The sequence below is a fragment of the Littorina saxatilis genome, linkage group LG16 (genome assembly GCF_037325665.1).
Source record: "Littorina saxatilis isolate snail1 linkage group LG16, US_GU_Lsax_2.0, whole genome shotgun sequence".
NCBI lineage: Eukaryota > Metazoa > Mollusca > Gastropoda > Littorinimorpha > Littorinidae > Littorina > Littorina saxatilis.
The window spans coordinates 3,381,901-3,397,070 of NC_090260.1; the positions used below are offsets into that span (position 1 = coordinate 3,381,901).

The 15,170-nt window shown below is 44.9% G+C and overlaps 1 protein-coding gene across 1 annotated transcript; it reads right to left on the reverse strand.

Moving 5' to 3' along the window:
• Window positions 1–1,372: 1,372 nt before the first annotated feature.
• Window positions 1,373–7,354, reverse strand: LOC138950214 (uncharacterized). Its single transcript, XM_070321960.1, has one exon. The coding sequence runs from the start codon at window positions 5,785–5,787 to the stop codon at window positions 4,786–4,788; it is 1,002 nt and encodes a 333-aa protein (XP_070178061.1). The 5' UTR covers window positions 5,788–7,354; the 3' UTR covers window positions 1,373–4,785.
• Between the last annotated feature and the right edge of the window lie 7,816 nt (window positions 7,355–15,170).

A 15,170-nucleotide genomic window follows, 5' to 3' on the forward strand; every position in this document is an offset into this window, starting at 1 on the left:
CGCCTCAACTTTCACGAAAAGCCGGATATGACGTCATCAAAGACATTTATCAAAAAAATGAAAAAAACGTTCGGGGATTTCATACCCAGGAACTCTCATGTCAAATTTCATAAAGATCGGTCCAGTAGTTTAGTCTGAATCGCTCTACACACACACACACACACACACACGCACGCACACACGCACGCACATACACCACGACCCTCGTTTCGATTCCCCCTCGATGTTAAAATATTTAGTCAAAACTTGACTAAATATAAAAAGGAAATTAAGAAGGGAAACAACTCGGAACCTTCTGACCTATACGTCTTTGACGAGGTTACTTCCCGTCCTCCACATACCTCCCAGCTTAATTATGTCGGCTCCGAACGACATGACACAAATTAACACATTTATAATAACCAACACTCATAACATAAAAATCCAACTCTTACTACAATACTACATTCCTGTTGCTAACACCTTCAGTGAAACCCGAGAGATGTCTACCTTTACGGAAAGTCACCTGTCTACACCATAAAGTAAGCAATTACACCACCATTACTTATCAAGACTAATCAAGCCAATACCTGACCACTATTGAACAAGGCCCTTTAAGACTCAAAGTTCCAATACCGAGCAAGACTAAACAGTCATGACAGTAAAACCTCTAACATCTCTTACTGTGAATAAGAACAATAAGAACTTTAAACTCTAAATTTAAACTTAGAATAATGTGGTCATCAGAATGACCCTTTAACACTACTACCAATAACAGACAGTCTTAATCAAACAATTTTTCCATCATGACTTGAAATGTCTGTATCATCTGAGATGCAACGTCATCTCGGCGGCTAGTCCTAGCAACAACTGTCTTGGGCAGTTTGTGCATATTTGAGTGTTTTCCTGCATTAACTCTCTTCGGCCTACGTCGTGGTGTCGGCCTTCCGGGGGATTCTGAAGATTCTGAGGAGTCTGATTCTGACCGTTCCGGTTCTGATCCGGAGGATTCAGGGGGTTGAAATGTAGGTAGTCGTACAGGTTTCGTACGAGGAGCAGGGACAGGTATTTCACACTTCTTTATCTCCTGTCTGCTGACATATTTCACATCACTTCCACGTTCAGATTTGATGCCAACTGGTGCACCATCAGAATCCGGGATTCTAGTGACTCTAAATTTCTCTTGCTTCCAGTGATCCTGGATTTTGTTTCGACCTAACGGATGGCTTCGCAACAACACGAGATCTCCAACTTTCAAATCATCTGCTTTCACCCTACCATCATGTCGAGCTTTACGTTCTGTAGCAGCCTGTTTCAAAGCTTTCATGGCGGTATCATGTGCAGTGGCTAACCGTTCTTGGTGTGTACGAACCCAGTCCGTTTGACTCTGAACTTTCTCGTTCTGGCTTATCCCCAAAAGGAAATCGACTGGCAATTTAGGTTTCTGACCGAACAGAAGTTCGAACGGGCTAAACCCAGTGGAAGCATGAGGGGTACAGTTATACACATAGATAACCTCTGACAGATTTTCTGTCCAACGTCTCTTTTTCTCTGGTGGTAGTGTTCGTAACAGGTTGTGTAACGTGCGATTAAACCTCTCGCATTGTGCGTTTCCCTGAGGGTGGTATGGGGTCGTGCGCGACTTGCTGACTCCGTACAATGTGCAAAGCTCTCTAATCACTTCACCCTCAAAGTTTCTGCCTCTATCGGAGTGAATTCTAGCTGGTATCCCAAACTTCTGGAACCATTCTTTCACTAGAACCTTAGCGACAGTAGTGGCCTTCTGATCTCTAGTCGGCACGGCAACGGTAAATTTTGTGAAAACATCTGTCAACACCAATACATTTTCACGACCGTCCGACGACTTTTCCAGCACGGTGAAGTCCATCGCTAAAACTTCCAAAGGCTTCGAAGCCAACAAATGACCCATGGGAACCTGACACCGAGTGTTCGGCATTTTCGCAAACGAACATCTTGTACACGACTTCACCCAGCGTGCCACATCTGCAAACATTCCTGGCCAATATGCACGCTCCTGCAAAAGTTGTGCTGTTCTCTTCTTTCCTTGGTGTCCTGTCGCATGTACTGACTCAAACACCGCCTGCCGAAGCTCTTTGGGCAACACGAGCTGTAGAACCGTGTCTTTTGTGTGAGGATGACAAATCTTCCTGAATAGCAAACCGTCCTTCTCAAGAAATCTGTCCCACTGTCTACACAAAGTACCAAAAGACAACCCACGTCCGGTCCTATCTTCCTGACTAGGGCACTGACCCTTTCTCCAAAACTGAAGAATGACTCCTATCTCGGGATCTTTTTCTTGTGCAAGTTTCAACTCTTCTGGTGTGATTGACGGTAGTGCCTGAGATGCTTCGTGGTTGTAATCACTATCCGACATGACTTTTCCATCACTGGTTGGCAAAGTCTCACTAGAACCATCACTAGAGTCTAGTCCTGTCATCGCAACTGTGACTTCATGGCTACTGAACCTAATCTCTGAAGGAATTTCAGTCGACCCGGTGGCAACTGTTGCAGCCACAACTTCTTCTTCATCATCAACCTGTTCATTGTCTACAGGGTTTCTCGAAAGACCGTCGGCGTTAGAATTTTCCTTGCCTGACCTGTATTTGATTTGGAAGTCAAAGAGAGACAACTGCGCTGCCCACCTCTGCTCTACAGCTCCAAGTTTTGCAGTGGAAAGGTAGCTCAGGGGGTTGTTATCTGTATACGCTATGAACTTGGACCCCAACAAGTACCCACGAAATTTTTCTGTAACGGCCCATTTGAGCGCTAACAGTTCAATTTTCATTGAACTGTAGTTGTGACTGTTTTTCTCTGTAGGCCGGAGTGTGCGGCTTGCATAAGCTATTACCCTACGTTTGCCTCCTTGGTCTTGGGACAACACGGCACCTAAACCATGCAAACTTGCGTCTGTCTCCAAAATGAAAGGTTGGCTATAGTCAGCATAGCCAAGCACGGGCGTTGTTGTCAACGCGACCTTCAAAGCATCGAATGCTTTCTGACACTCTATCGTCCAACCATCACCAAGATTTGGACCGTTTCTAGTTCTCTCTTTGACCATTTGTGACATTTGACCTACTAACGAATGCAATGGACCAGCAAGCTTAGAGAATCCAGAAACAAACCGGCGGTAGTAGGACGCGAAACCAAGAAATGATCTCAACTCTTTCAAGGTTTTTGGTACTGGCCACTGTTCTACAACCCTGATTTTTTCGGGATCTGTCGAAATGCCCTGATCTGAAACGACGTAACCCAAGTACTGAACTGATCTTCGACAGAACCTGCACTTTGCTGGATTGAGCTTGAGCCCCAGCTCTCTCAAACGTGACAAAACCTTCCGCAGCCTCTCAAGGTGTTCTTCAAACGTTTGACTGAAAACGAGGATATCATCAAGATACGCCAGGAGTATCTGGAACAGTAAATCATTCATCCCTGATGAAACGAGACGCTGAAAAGTCTGAGGAGCCGTGCACAACCCAAATGGCATTCTACGAAACTCATATAGACCAAACGGGGTTGTGAACGCCGTCTTGTGCTGATCCTTTTCTTCCATCGCCACTTGATGATAGCCTGACACTAAGTCCATCGAAGTGAAAAACCGAGCTCCATGAAGCGCATCCAGTGATTCCTCAATTCTCGGTAATGGGAAAGCGTCACGACGTGTTTTTGCATTCAGTCTTCTGTAATCGACACACATCCGGAGTTCACCGTTCTTCTTGCGAACTAACACTATCGGCGCAGCATAAGGTGATGAACTCGGTTGTATGATCTCTTTCTCCATCAACTGCTGTATGTGTTTTCGTACCTCGTCAAGTTGATTCGGATGTATTCTACGAAAGGCTTGTGCCACCGGCACATCATCATCCGGGATGGTATGTTTCACCTTAGTCGTATATCCTACGTCAAGGTCGTTCTGATAGAGTGTATCTGCAAACTCTAACAACACACTTCTCAACTGTTCTTTCTCTTCTTCAGTACAGTCAGCTCCCGAAAGATCAATCTGAATGTTTTGTTTTTCTTTTTGCTTGCTTTCTGCTTGTGCCTGACTTACTACAATCTGATCATCTTCTTGACAAACAAGAACTTCTTGAACAACAATGTTCTGCACTGAGTGAACTGTACCTATCGGTGTTCTTCCTTGTAAGAAAATGTCTTCGTCGCTCAAATTGACAAGCGGAATCTGCCATTGTTCTCCACTAACAAGTGTCTGTGCTACAATGAACTTTGTGCTATGCTGGTTATGAAGTGGTTCAATCACCAACTCTTCATCATGATCTTCATCTTTCCCACGCTTCCCAGGGACAACAACACTGACAATCGATCTAGCTGGGATATGTACCCCATCTTTAGGTAATCGAACAATCTGACGACAGTCCTTTACCACCCTGGGCATTTTCATTTTGACCTCTGGAATGCCTTTGACGTCCGCAATCACATTGGTTCCCACAATCACAGCAGCCGCTGATGACGCATCTTTCTTAACAAAAACCCCTCTATTCTTGAGAACCTGACCTCCCACTTTTATGTCCAGAATGATGTACCCCAAATAAGGAATAGCCAAACCATTCGCGCCTACCAGTCTGATGAAATCCGCATTTTCAACCAGACTACTCTGCTGAAAGTGTTCCCTGTAAACCGTCTCGCTGATAATAGTGACTTGTGATCCTGTATCCCAGAGTCCTTCAAGTCTAACTCCTCCTATCTCTACCGAGACAACGGGTCTACCTCCAACTAAGCGTTTCCAAAAAGTGGAGCCTTCTTTGTCCTCTCCGTCACCAATATGGCTCTCTACAGCGACGGGTTTGGGTTTAAATCTTGCGTCTTCGGTCCTGCTACTGCGTTCGGGCATACCCGTTTCATGTGGCCAATGCCCTTACAACAAGCACAAATCGGCTTTCCATCATTTGTCCACTCAAAATGAAACCCTCGAGAGTTGAAGCCTCTCTGCTGCCTTCTTTGTCCATCAGCCGACGGAACAGTGGAACCTGACTGTGTCGCTCCAGTTTGCGGATTGACCTGTCCTACAACATCACAACTAGCAGACCCATGACCATCAATGATCTCGCTAACGTCTGCCCTAGTTCTATGTTTCGGGGTTGGGGCATCATGAATTTCCTCCCACTCTAGTGCTGTTTTTCTCAACACCGAAAAGCTGACCTTGGATTTCTCTCTTTTCATCTCCCACACGAGACGCTTATCCTTCAAACCCTCGACAAAGTGATCGCACAAGAGTGCTTCCTCACTGACCGACTGACCTAGTTCCTTCTGCCTATCTTTCAAAGAACGGAATTTTTCAAAGAGTTCACTAGCGTACTCGCGAACATTTTCATCTTTTCCCTGCACCCTTTCTGAGAAAGCTCTCAACACGACAGACACTGGCCTTTTATCACCGAAAGCCTCTTTCAAGATAGCCAAGATATCATCCACTGACTGATATGAAACTCCACAGGTTTTTACCTCCCTTTTTGCTCTACCTTCCAAGTGAGAAAACACAAAAGTAGCGGGGTCCTCTTGTGGGGGTAGTGTGGGAATGGCTGCTTCAACCTCCTCGATAAACTCTGTCAGACCATAGTCCCTATCAGTTTCTCCACTAAATTTCTTTATCTTCCTCTTCTGTGGAACCACTACTGAGACATGACCGGGACTACCACTACCAGCTGGCAAGCGACCAAACATCCTTCCCCTCCCAAACCCGGGTTTCAAAGGCTTCAGATTACCTTCAAGTGGATCAGTCGACAACTGTTCTGTTTTGATCTTCTGCATCATTGGGGTATCTGGGAACAATGACATGTTGTTAGCACGTTTCTATCAATCTATGACTATTCTGACAAATCTCAAAACATGTAAAGTATGCAAATCACTGTTCTGTGTGAAAAGTCCAATAAAATGTCCAAATATATGCTCACTCACACATCATTCATCCATCATCATTTTTACGCATTGGCCGGCACGCCAAACGTTTAAAAGTTTGTGTTTCTTTCCTTTTAAAAACAATTCACACTCTTCAACTACAAATGATGCCTCCCAGCTCTGTTGCTGCACACCGCTTCCGGACAGTCACCCTCTGCACGTTGCAGGTTGTTCCGTCTTCCAGCTCTGTTGCTGCACACCGCTTCGGACAGTCACCCTCTGCACGTTGCAGGTTGTTCCGTCTTCCAGCTCTGTTGCTGCACACCGCTTCGGACAGTCACCCTCACGCGGTCACGTGGTCCAGCTCCATAACAGTTGCAAGTGGTCCAGCCTCCCAGCTCTGTCGTTGCCCACGCTCCAGGACAGCCACCCTCAAGCGGTCCCGTAGTCCAACTCCATAACAGTGGCCAATGTGGTGGGTCAACACCAAATACAACACAACAGGACTTAAACACTCTAACCCTAAACAAAAACTAAACACCCACTATCCTATCACTAAACACAAAACCTAAACAAAACTATTCTTTCCAAACTTCAAATACACTGTTTTTTTCTTCTTTCTTTTTCTAAATCCACCCTACACTATACCTATCGAATCCTGTCGGGACGACGCCATTTATAGCGGTTGGACTTTACCACCACTATTGAAAATAAAAGTGTTGAGTATTTATGTGCGTGTCTGCTCAATCTGTGTGTATATGAATTAGTGTGTATGTATGCTTGTTGAGTGTGTATCTGAGACAAAGTCAAAGAGTGAAAATGAATGAACAGAAAGAGATGAAAGTATTTTAAGATTAAACTAAACTACAAAAACTCACAACCAAAACGTTAACCTTTACAACATTTATTAACTCTAAACAAATAACAACCGTTTCTGTAATCTATCTCAAGGGAGACAACTATTCTCTCCTCAAAGTTCAAACTCAGGACGGCTGTTAGCACTCCAAAAAAAACTAACACTAAAACCAATATAAGGTCTCTAAAGATTCACAGACTAAAAGGAACACTAGATTACATAAACAACTCACAAACTGACAATACTATTGACTTCACAAAAGACTCTTCACGACTGACAAACCGACCCAAACAGAGACCCACCACATGCCTGCACACACAGAACAACATGGCGCAAATTAGCTTCACAGCGACCGGTTATGATTATACATATTTCTTACTAAAAAACCAACAAACACAATAAACCAAACATAGGAATATGTTACTTAGATTCTTAGAAACAACCCTGCCAAATAAAACCCTTCAACTCACCTTGGAGTTGGACTCCTAAGCCAAAAACAACTCTTAGTTACATCAAGCTGTTCTTCTCTCGAAGACAAAAGTAGCGTCCCGCTAAGAATGCTGGGAACTATAAAAAAGGAAATTAAGAAGGGAAACAACTCGGAACCTTCTGACCTATACGTCTTTGACGAGGTTACTTCCCGTCCTCCACATATATGATAGGTTGTATTCAAAACAAACTCAGAAAGTTAACAAGAATACAGAAAAGCGCGCTTTCCTGCTTAGCACAATACGCTACCGCGCTTATCTGGCGTGTCAATATCACTACGTTTTGCACGTGGAAGGTGAGCGATTTCCTTCACGCGGGGATTGACAAAGCTGTACTGTCTTGGTGAAAAAATACAATGCGTTCAGTTTCATCCCGTGACTGAGTTGGACAGCTTGACTAAATGTAGTAATTTCGCCTTACGCGACTTGTTGGTTTCTTTCTTTGTTTTTGTGTTTCTTTCCTTGTCATTGCTTAGTCTCTCTCTCCCCCTCTCTCTCTCTCCCTCCCTAAGCCCCCCTCCCATTACTTACTATCGCCATCACCATCCCCCACTCCCACAACCTCTCTCTTGGGAAGGCCAGGGAGCTAGCGCTGAACAGCTCCAAACGTTCGTTACAGCGATCATCTCTCCATTTGAAATCTTGATTAAAAACAAATGCATGATTTTCACGTGCAAAACACTGCAAACGGCAGAGAGAGCGCCAGCGCTGTGTTTCTGGCTACACCACCTTGTTCTGTACTGCTTTCGTTTCGGACCTAATATTTCTCTCTTAAATTCAAGCTAACAACGGTTACTGACAATCTCAGGTGCTCATCCATCCAAGTTCGAACTTTGCTTCACTGACTCAACCCACCATCACACACAAACAACTTCAAGCGCATTGATTCTGAACACTAATCTGCATTCCATTGTGCTAGTCACTTCTACATTATACTGTCCACGTCTGGGTCCGTATGCTTATGGGGGAGGTTCGCGACAACTCCCGAAGTTTTGAGTGACATCGGAAGTACTTGCCTCACTTTCGTATGCGTGGGCCGGAAAAAAGGGTTTACTTCGAAGCAAAGCGAGGAAGTAACTCAGGGTAGTTTGCGACTACTTCTAATGTTTTGAGCGACATCGGAAGTACATCCTCACTTTCGCATGCATGGGACGAAAAAAGAGTTTACTTTGGAAGCTAACGAGGAAGTAAATGAGGGTAAATGTACTTCAGCCAGACCCAGTAGTAAACACGCTACTTGCACAGTTTCTCAGTGCAAAAAGGCAGGGCTTTTCTTCAGTTTTTCATATCAAACCGAGCTGACGCAAATGAAAGTCCCAAAGAGAGAAAATAGAAGGAAAAGTCGTATCTTGTGCATGCATTTCGTGCAAATTTCCCTGAATACAAACCTGAGTTGCCAGCTTTGACTTTTGTTTGTTCTGGGTCATCGGCCACCGCTCTTTCATTCCCGCTTATACGAGGGGGTCACTGTGTTTCTATGAAAAATGGGCTCGTTGTGTGCATGTGTGAGTGTGTGTTTGTGTGTATGTGTGTGTGTGTGTGGGTTTGAGTGTAAGTTTCTGCTGTTGTTTTTGTCATTGCTTTATGTGTGTGTGTGTGTGTGTGTGTGTGTGTGTGTGTGTGTGTGTGTGTGTGTGTGTGTGTGTGCGTTTGAGTAAGTGTGTGTGTGTGTGTGTGTGTGTGTGTGTTCGATGTTATGTGTGTGTTCGACGGTGTGTGTGTGTTCGACGGTGTGTGTGTGTTTGGGGGGTGTATGTGTGTATGTGTTAGTGTGTTAGTGTGTGTGTGTTGTGGTAGTGTGTGTGTGTGTGTGTGTGTGTGTTTGGTGTGTGTGTGTTCGACGGTGTGTGTGTGTTCGACGGTGTGTGTGTGTGTGTGTGTGTGTGTGTGTGTATGTGTTAGTGTGTGTGTGTGTGTGTGTGTGTTTGTGTTAGTGTGTGTGTTTGTGTCTGTGTTTGTGTGTGTGTGTTTGGTGTGTGTGTGTGTGTGTTTGGTGTGTGTGTGTGTGTGTGTGTTTGTGTGTGTGTGTGTGTGTGTGTGTGTGTGTGTGTGTGTGTGTGTGTGTCCTTTGCAGGGGGTATACAACGCCTTGGCTATGTGACTGTGCCAAAGGCATTACACTTGATGTCCATCGTGATCAACATTGTAATATTTAATATGTCTGGGTCACGTAGTTAATGCGTTCGCGTGAGTTCGTTGCCCTATTCTGTATCTTTGTATCATTGGATCATGTTTCAATAAAGTTACATCGTGTGTTTCTGTTATCAAACTCTCAAACATTCGTGTGTGAGCAAGTGGAAAGGGAAGCAACCGCTACATGGTGTAATCCGCCCGCTGACTGGATTAGTTCCCTTTCTGACACACTGTAGGCACGGAAGGTTAGGTGGGGCAAGTACAGAGAAACACACATAACTATACAGCTCACGTGTTTTCATGAAACCATAGACAGACATAACTATACAGCTCACGTGTTTTCATGAAACCAGAGACACACATAACTATACAGCACGTGTGTTTTCATGAAACCATAGACACACATAACTATACAGCACGTGTGTTTTCATGAAACCATAGACACACATAACTATACAGCACACGTGTTTTCATGAAACCATAGACAGACATAACTATACAGCACACGTGTTTTCATGAAACCAGAGACAGACATAACTATACAGCTCACGTGTTTTCATGAAACCAGAGACAGACATAACTATACAGCTCACGTGTTTTCATGAAACCAGAGACAGACATAACTATACAGCTCACGTGTTTTCATGAAACCATAGACAGACATCACTATACAGCACACGTGTTTTCATGAAACCAGAGACAGACATAACTATACAGCACGTGAGGGCGTATCACCATATGCACTCAAGACAGCTAGAAAAGCAACCTCTTCTGGATAGAGGACTGATTGGACTTTCTTCTCCTATATTGTGGAAGGGCACCTAATATGGACTGGCTCTAAAACAGGGCACCTAATATGGACTGGCTCTAAAACAGGGCACCTAATATGGACTGGCTCTAAAACAGGGGCGGACGCACAGCACCGTTTGGCTTATTCACCTTTTTTCACTTTTGGCAACTTTCACTCTGAACGTGACGCTAAGAACGGACACGTTTCTGTGCACAGCCACAGCTGATAACACACCAAACTTGCTGCATGAGACAACTTAGACTTCAATTGTTACATTTTAGATGTGTTGGCAATGGCACAATATCACAGTATGTGTGTTGTGTGATATGGACCACCTATGACACGTACAATAAAATTCTTAAGGTAAATACTGATTTTAACAAAACATTGAGAAGCTTTCTGAAAATAGGAAATAACTAGCTCTCATTTTCAAAAGAATATATCAAACTGTCTTTTTGTGTGTGCAAGTTGAATATTTCTTTTATCCAATCTCTGGTTTTCATTCGTTTCTTTATTTTCTGCTTGTACTTCAAATTATGTTTTCATCAAACTCTGATTCACATTTGATTTAGCCTGACTCGCACACATAAACTGAGCAAAAACATTATTGTACCCATTGTTGTACCCCAACTAAAACATTCATTGCATTGCCGTGTCATTTCATTCAAACGTTATATGTCATTAAAGGCCCTTAACTTGGCTACCTGGCACACTTTTCGGATCAACAATTTCTGTTGTAGGTATCGCGTGACCGCCGCCAAAATGAAGGTACTCCCAAAACCGACCTGACAATAACGTCACTGTCAGGTACCAATTAAAAAATCGACCTGACAATAACGTCAGGTACCAATTAAAAAATCGACCAAAATTCAGAATAGGCTTAACTTGGCAACGTTTACAAACCAGAAGAAAGCCAAATGATGTATCTATCCATAACAGGTAGTTTTGTTTTGCTGTCTTGCGTATATCTTGTGTTATGTCAGTTCCCCTGATGCAGGTGTTGAGCGCTTGAGCAGAAGAAAACAAGAGGTGTTTGCACCCGTGTTGAGGGGTACCATGACAAAACGCGCTATATTTGAGCAATGCCAAAATGGATTGATTCGAAACTTTCAGGATCTTAAGTCTACATACGAGACGTACGTCTGGTAAAATTTCGCATCGTTACAGATATGTGTTGAGATGATAAGCAATCTTCCGGAAAATGTTTTAAAACGTGTCATAAGTTTGAAGGTTTACATCCCAAAAAAATCATGACTTTGCATGCGTACATGCAAATAAATGTTACAAATACTGCCAAACTTTCATATACATACAATCGCTAGTTAACGTTTCTTAGTCCTGTAAACACGACCAAATATATTTGGAGGATTGCAATGCGACAGCCATGTCCAGTCATCCGTGACCGCAGCAGGTTTTGAGAGGTATTCAGCAATAACCGCTGTCAATAGCGTATATACAGCCTGAACGTTCCATTTTTTTCTCATGTGTTTACATGGCTAGCAAATGTCCGTCAGTGGTCATATTAAAATACAATTTTGGCAGTTCTTGTAAAAACCATTTGTCTGTATGCTTGCAAAGTCATGAATTTTTTGGATGGAAATTCACAAACCTGTGACGGGTTTAAAAACATTTTCCGGAAGAGTGCATAACATCTGAGTTCAAACATATAGTAGTCCAAAATGTCACCCAGGGTAAGTCTCGTATGTAGACTTCAGCTCCTGAAAGTTTCAAATCAATCCATTCAGGCATTGCTGAAATAAAGCGCTTTTTGTCATGGTACCCCTCAAAATGGACGCAACATCCTCTCGTTTTGTACTGCTCATACGTTCCACACCTGCATCAATATAAAATACATAACACAAGAGATACGCAAGATAGCAAAACAAAACTACCTGTTCCGGATAGATCAATGATTTTACTTTTTTCTCGTATGTCAACGTTGCCAAGCTGCGCCTATTCTGAATTTTTGTCGATTTTTTAATTGGTACCTGACGTTATTGCCAGGTCGATTTGGGAGGATACCCTTACTTCGGCGGCGGTCACGTGATACTTAAAACAGAAATCTTTGATTCGAAAAGTGTTCCAAGAATCCTAATGAAGAATCCATATGAAGTTTGAATAAAATGACACGGGAATAAATGTTTTAGTTGGGGCACGAAAATGGGTGCAATCATTTTGTTTGCTCAGTTTAGTTGCATTTTCTCTGTTTGAAGTATAGTGGTAAGACCCAGAGAGAGTGACTGTGGCAAATAAAAGTGTTCCATGGCGCTCTCCTTGGGGGAGCCAGTGGTCCATACTAGGGGCACTTACCCCACAACCTGTACACTGTTAACCTTGGAGGAGCCAGCGGTCCATACTAGGGACACTTACCCTGCAACCTGTACACTGTTATCCTTGGAGGAGCCAGTGGTCCATACTAGGGGCACTTACCCTGCAACCTGTACACTGTTATCCTTGGAGGAGCCAGTGGTCCATTCTAGGGGCACTTTTCCTACAACCTGTACACTGTTATCCTTGGAGGAGCCAGTGGTCCATACTAGGGGCACTTACCCTGCAACATGTACACTGTTATCCTTGGAGGAGCCAGTGGTCCATACTAGGGGCACTTACCCTGCAACCTGTACACTGTTATCCTTGGAGGAGCCAGTGGTCCATACTAGGGGCACTTACCCTGCAACCTGTACACTGTTATCCTTGGAGGAGCCAGCGGTCCATACTAGGGGCACTTACCCTACAACCTGTACACTGTTATCCTTGGAGGAGCCAGTGGTCCATACTAGGGGCACTTACCCTGCAACCTGCACACTGTTATCCTTGGAGGAGCCAGTGGTCCATACTAGGGGCACTTACCCTACAACCTGTACACTGTTATCCTTGGAGGAGTCAGTGGTCCATACTAGGGGCACTTACCCTGCAACCTGTACACTGTTATCCTTGGAGGAGCCAGCGGTCCATACCAGGGGCACTTACCCTACAACCTGTACAATGTTATCCTTGGAGGAGCCAGTGGTCCATACTAGGGGCACTTACCCTGCAACCTGCACACTGTTATCCTTGGAGGAGCCAGTGGTCCATTCTAGGGGCACTTTCCCTACAACCTGTACACTGTTATCCTTGGAGGAGCCAGTGGTCCATACTAGGGGCACTTACCCTGCAACCTGCACACTGTTATCCTTGGAGGAGCCAGTGGTCCATTCTAGGGGCACTTTCCCTACAACCTGCACACTGTTATCCTTGGAGGAGCCAGTGGTCCATACTAGGGGCACTTTCCCTGCAACCTGCACACTGTTATCCTTGGAGGAGCCAGCGGTCCATACTAGGGGCACTTACCCTGCAACCTGTACACTGTTATCCTTGGAGGAGCCAGCGGTCCATACTAGGGACACTTACCCTGCAACCTGTACACTGTTATCCTTGGAGGAGGCAGTGGTCCATACTAGGGACACTTACCCTGCAACCTGTACACTGTTATCCTTGGAGGAGCCAGTGGTCCATACTAGGGGCACTTACCCTGCAACATGTACACTGTTATCCTTGGAGGAGCCAGTGGTCCATACTAGGGGCACTTACCCTGCAACATGTACACTGTTATCCTTGGAGGAGCCAGTGGTCCATACTAGGGGCACTTACCCTACAATCTGTACACTGTTATCCTTGGAGGAGCCAGTGGTCCATACTAGGGGCATTTACCCTGCAACCTGCACACTGTTATCCTTGGAGGAGCCAGTGGTCCATACTAGGGGCACTTACCCTGCAACATGTACACTGTTATCCTTGGAGGAGCCAGTGGTCCATACTAGGGGCACTTACCCTGCAACCTGTACACTGTTATCCTTGGAGGAGCCAGTGGTCCATACTAGGGGCACTTACCCTGCAACCTGTACACTGTTATCCTTGGAGGAGCCAGTGGTCCATACTAGGGGCACTTACCCTACAACCTGTACACTGTTATCCTTGGAGGAGCCAGTGGTCCATACTAGGGGCACTTACCCTACAACCTGTACACTGTTATCCTTGGAGGAGCCAGTGGTCCATACTAGGGGCACTTACCCTGCAACCTGTACACTGTTATCCTTGGAGGAGCCAGTGGTCCATACTAGGGGCACTTACCCTGCAACCTGTACACTGTTATCCTTGGAGGAGCCAATGGTCCATACTAGGGGCACTTACCCTACAACCTGCACACTGTTATCCTTGGAGGAGCCAGTGGTCCATACTAGGGGCACTTACCCTACAACCTGTACACTGTTATCCTTGGAGGAGCCAGTGGTCCATACTAGGGGCACTTACCCTACAACCTGTACACTGTTATCCTTGGAGGAGTCAGTGGTCCATACTAGGGGCACTTACCCTACAACCTGTACACTGTTATCCTTGGAGGAGCCAGTGGTCCATACTAGGGGCACTTTCCCTACAACCAGCACACTGTTATCCTTGGAGGAGCCAGTGGTCCATACTAGGGGCACTTACCCTACAACCTGTACACTGTTATCCTTGGAGGAGCCAGTGGTCCATACTAGGGGCACTTACCCTACAACCTGCACACTGTCATGTCTGTGTGATATGATGCGTAAACAGGTAGAGTGTCTCACCCCCTTTCTCAAGCCCCCCTCCCTCCCAATTCTAGCACATCATGAGTCGATTATGACCATGACCTGGATGGTCGGGAACGGGTGCACGGATCTCGTAAGTGAACTTAAGCTCGCCTCTTGTAATAACATTTGGTGTCAGCTGTCAGTCGCTGTCTGTGTGAAGGCGTCCTCAACACGACAGGATATAGTGTTACAAGATACAAGATATTTATTCACCAATTTTGCAAAAGGATTTCATCTTGGCACGGCACGGTAAAAATAAAATAAAAACCAACCAGACACATATGCAGACACACATCACCATGCATGCATACATACGTACATTACACTGTCATGCACACACAGACACAACTCACACACACACACACACACACACACACACACACACACACACACACACACACACACACATACACACACACACACACACACACACACACACACACACACACAATTATTTACAT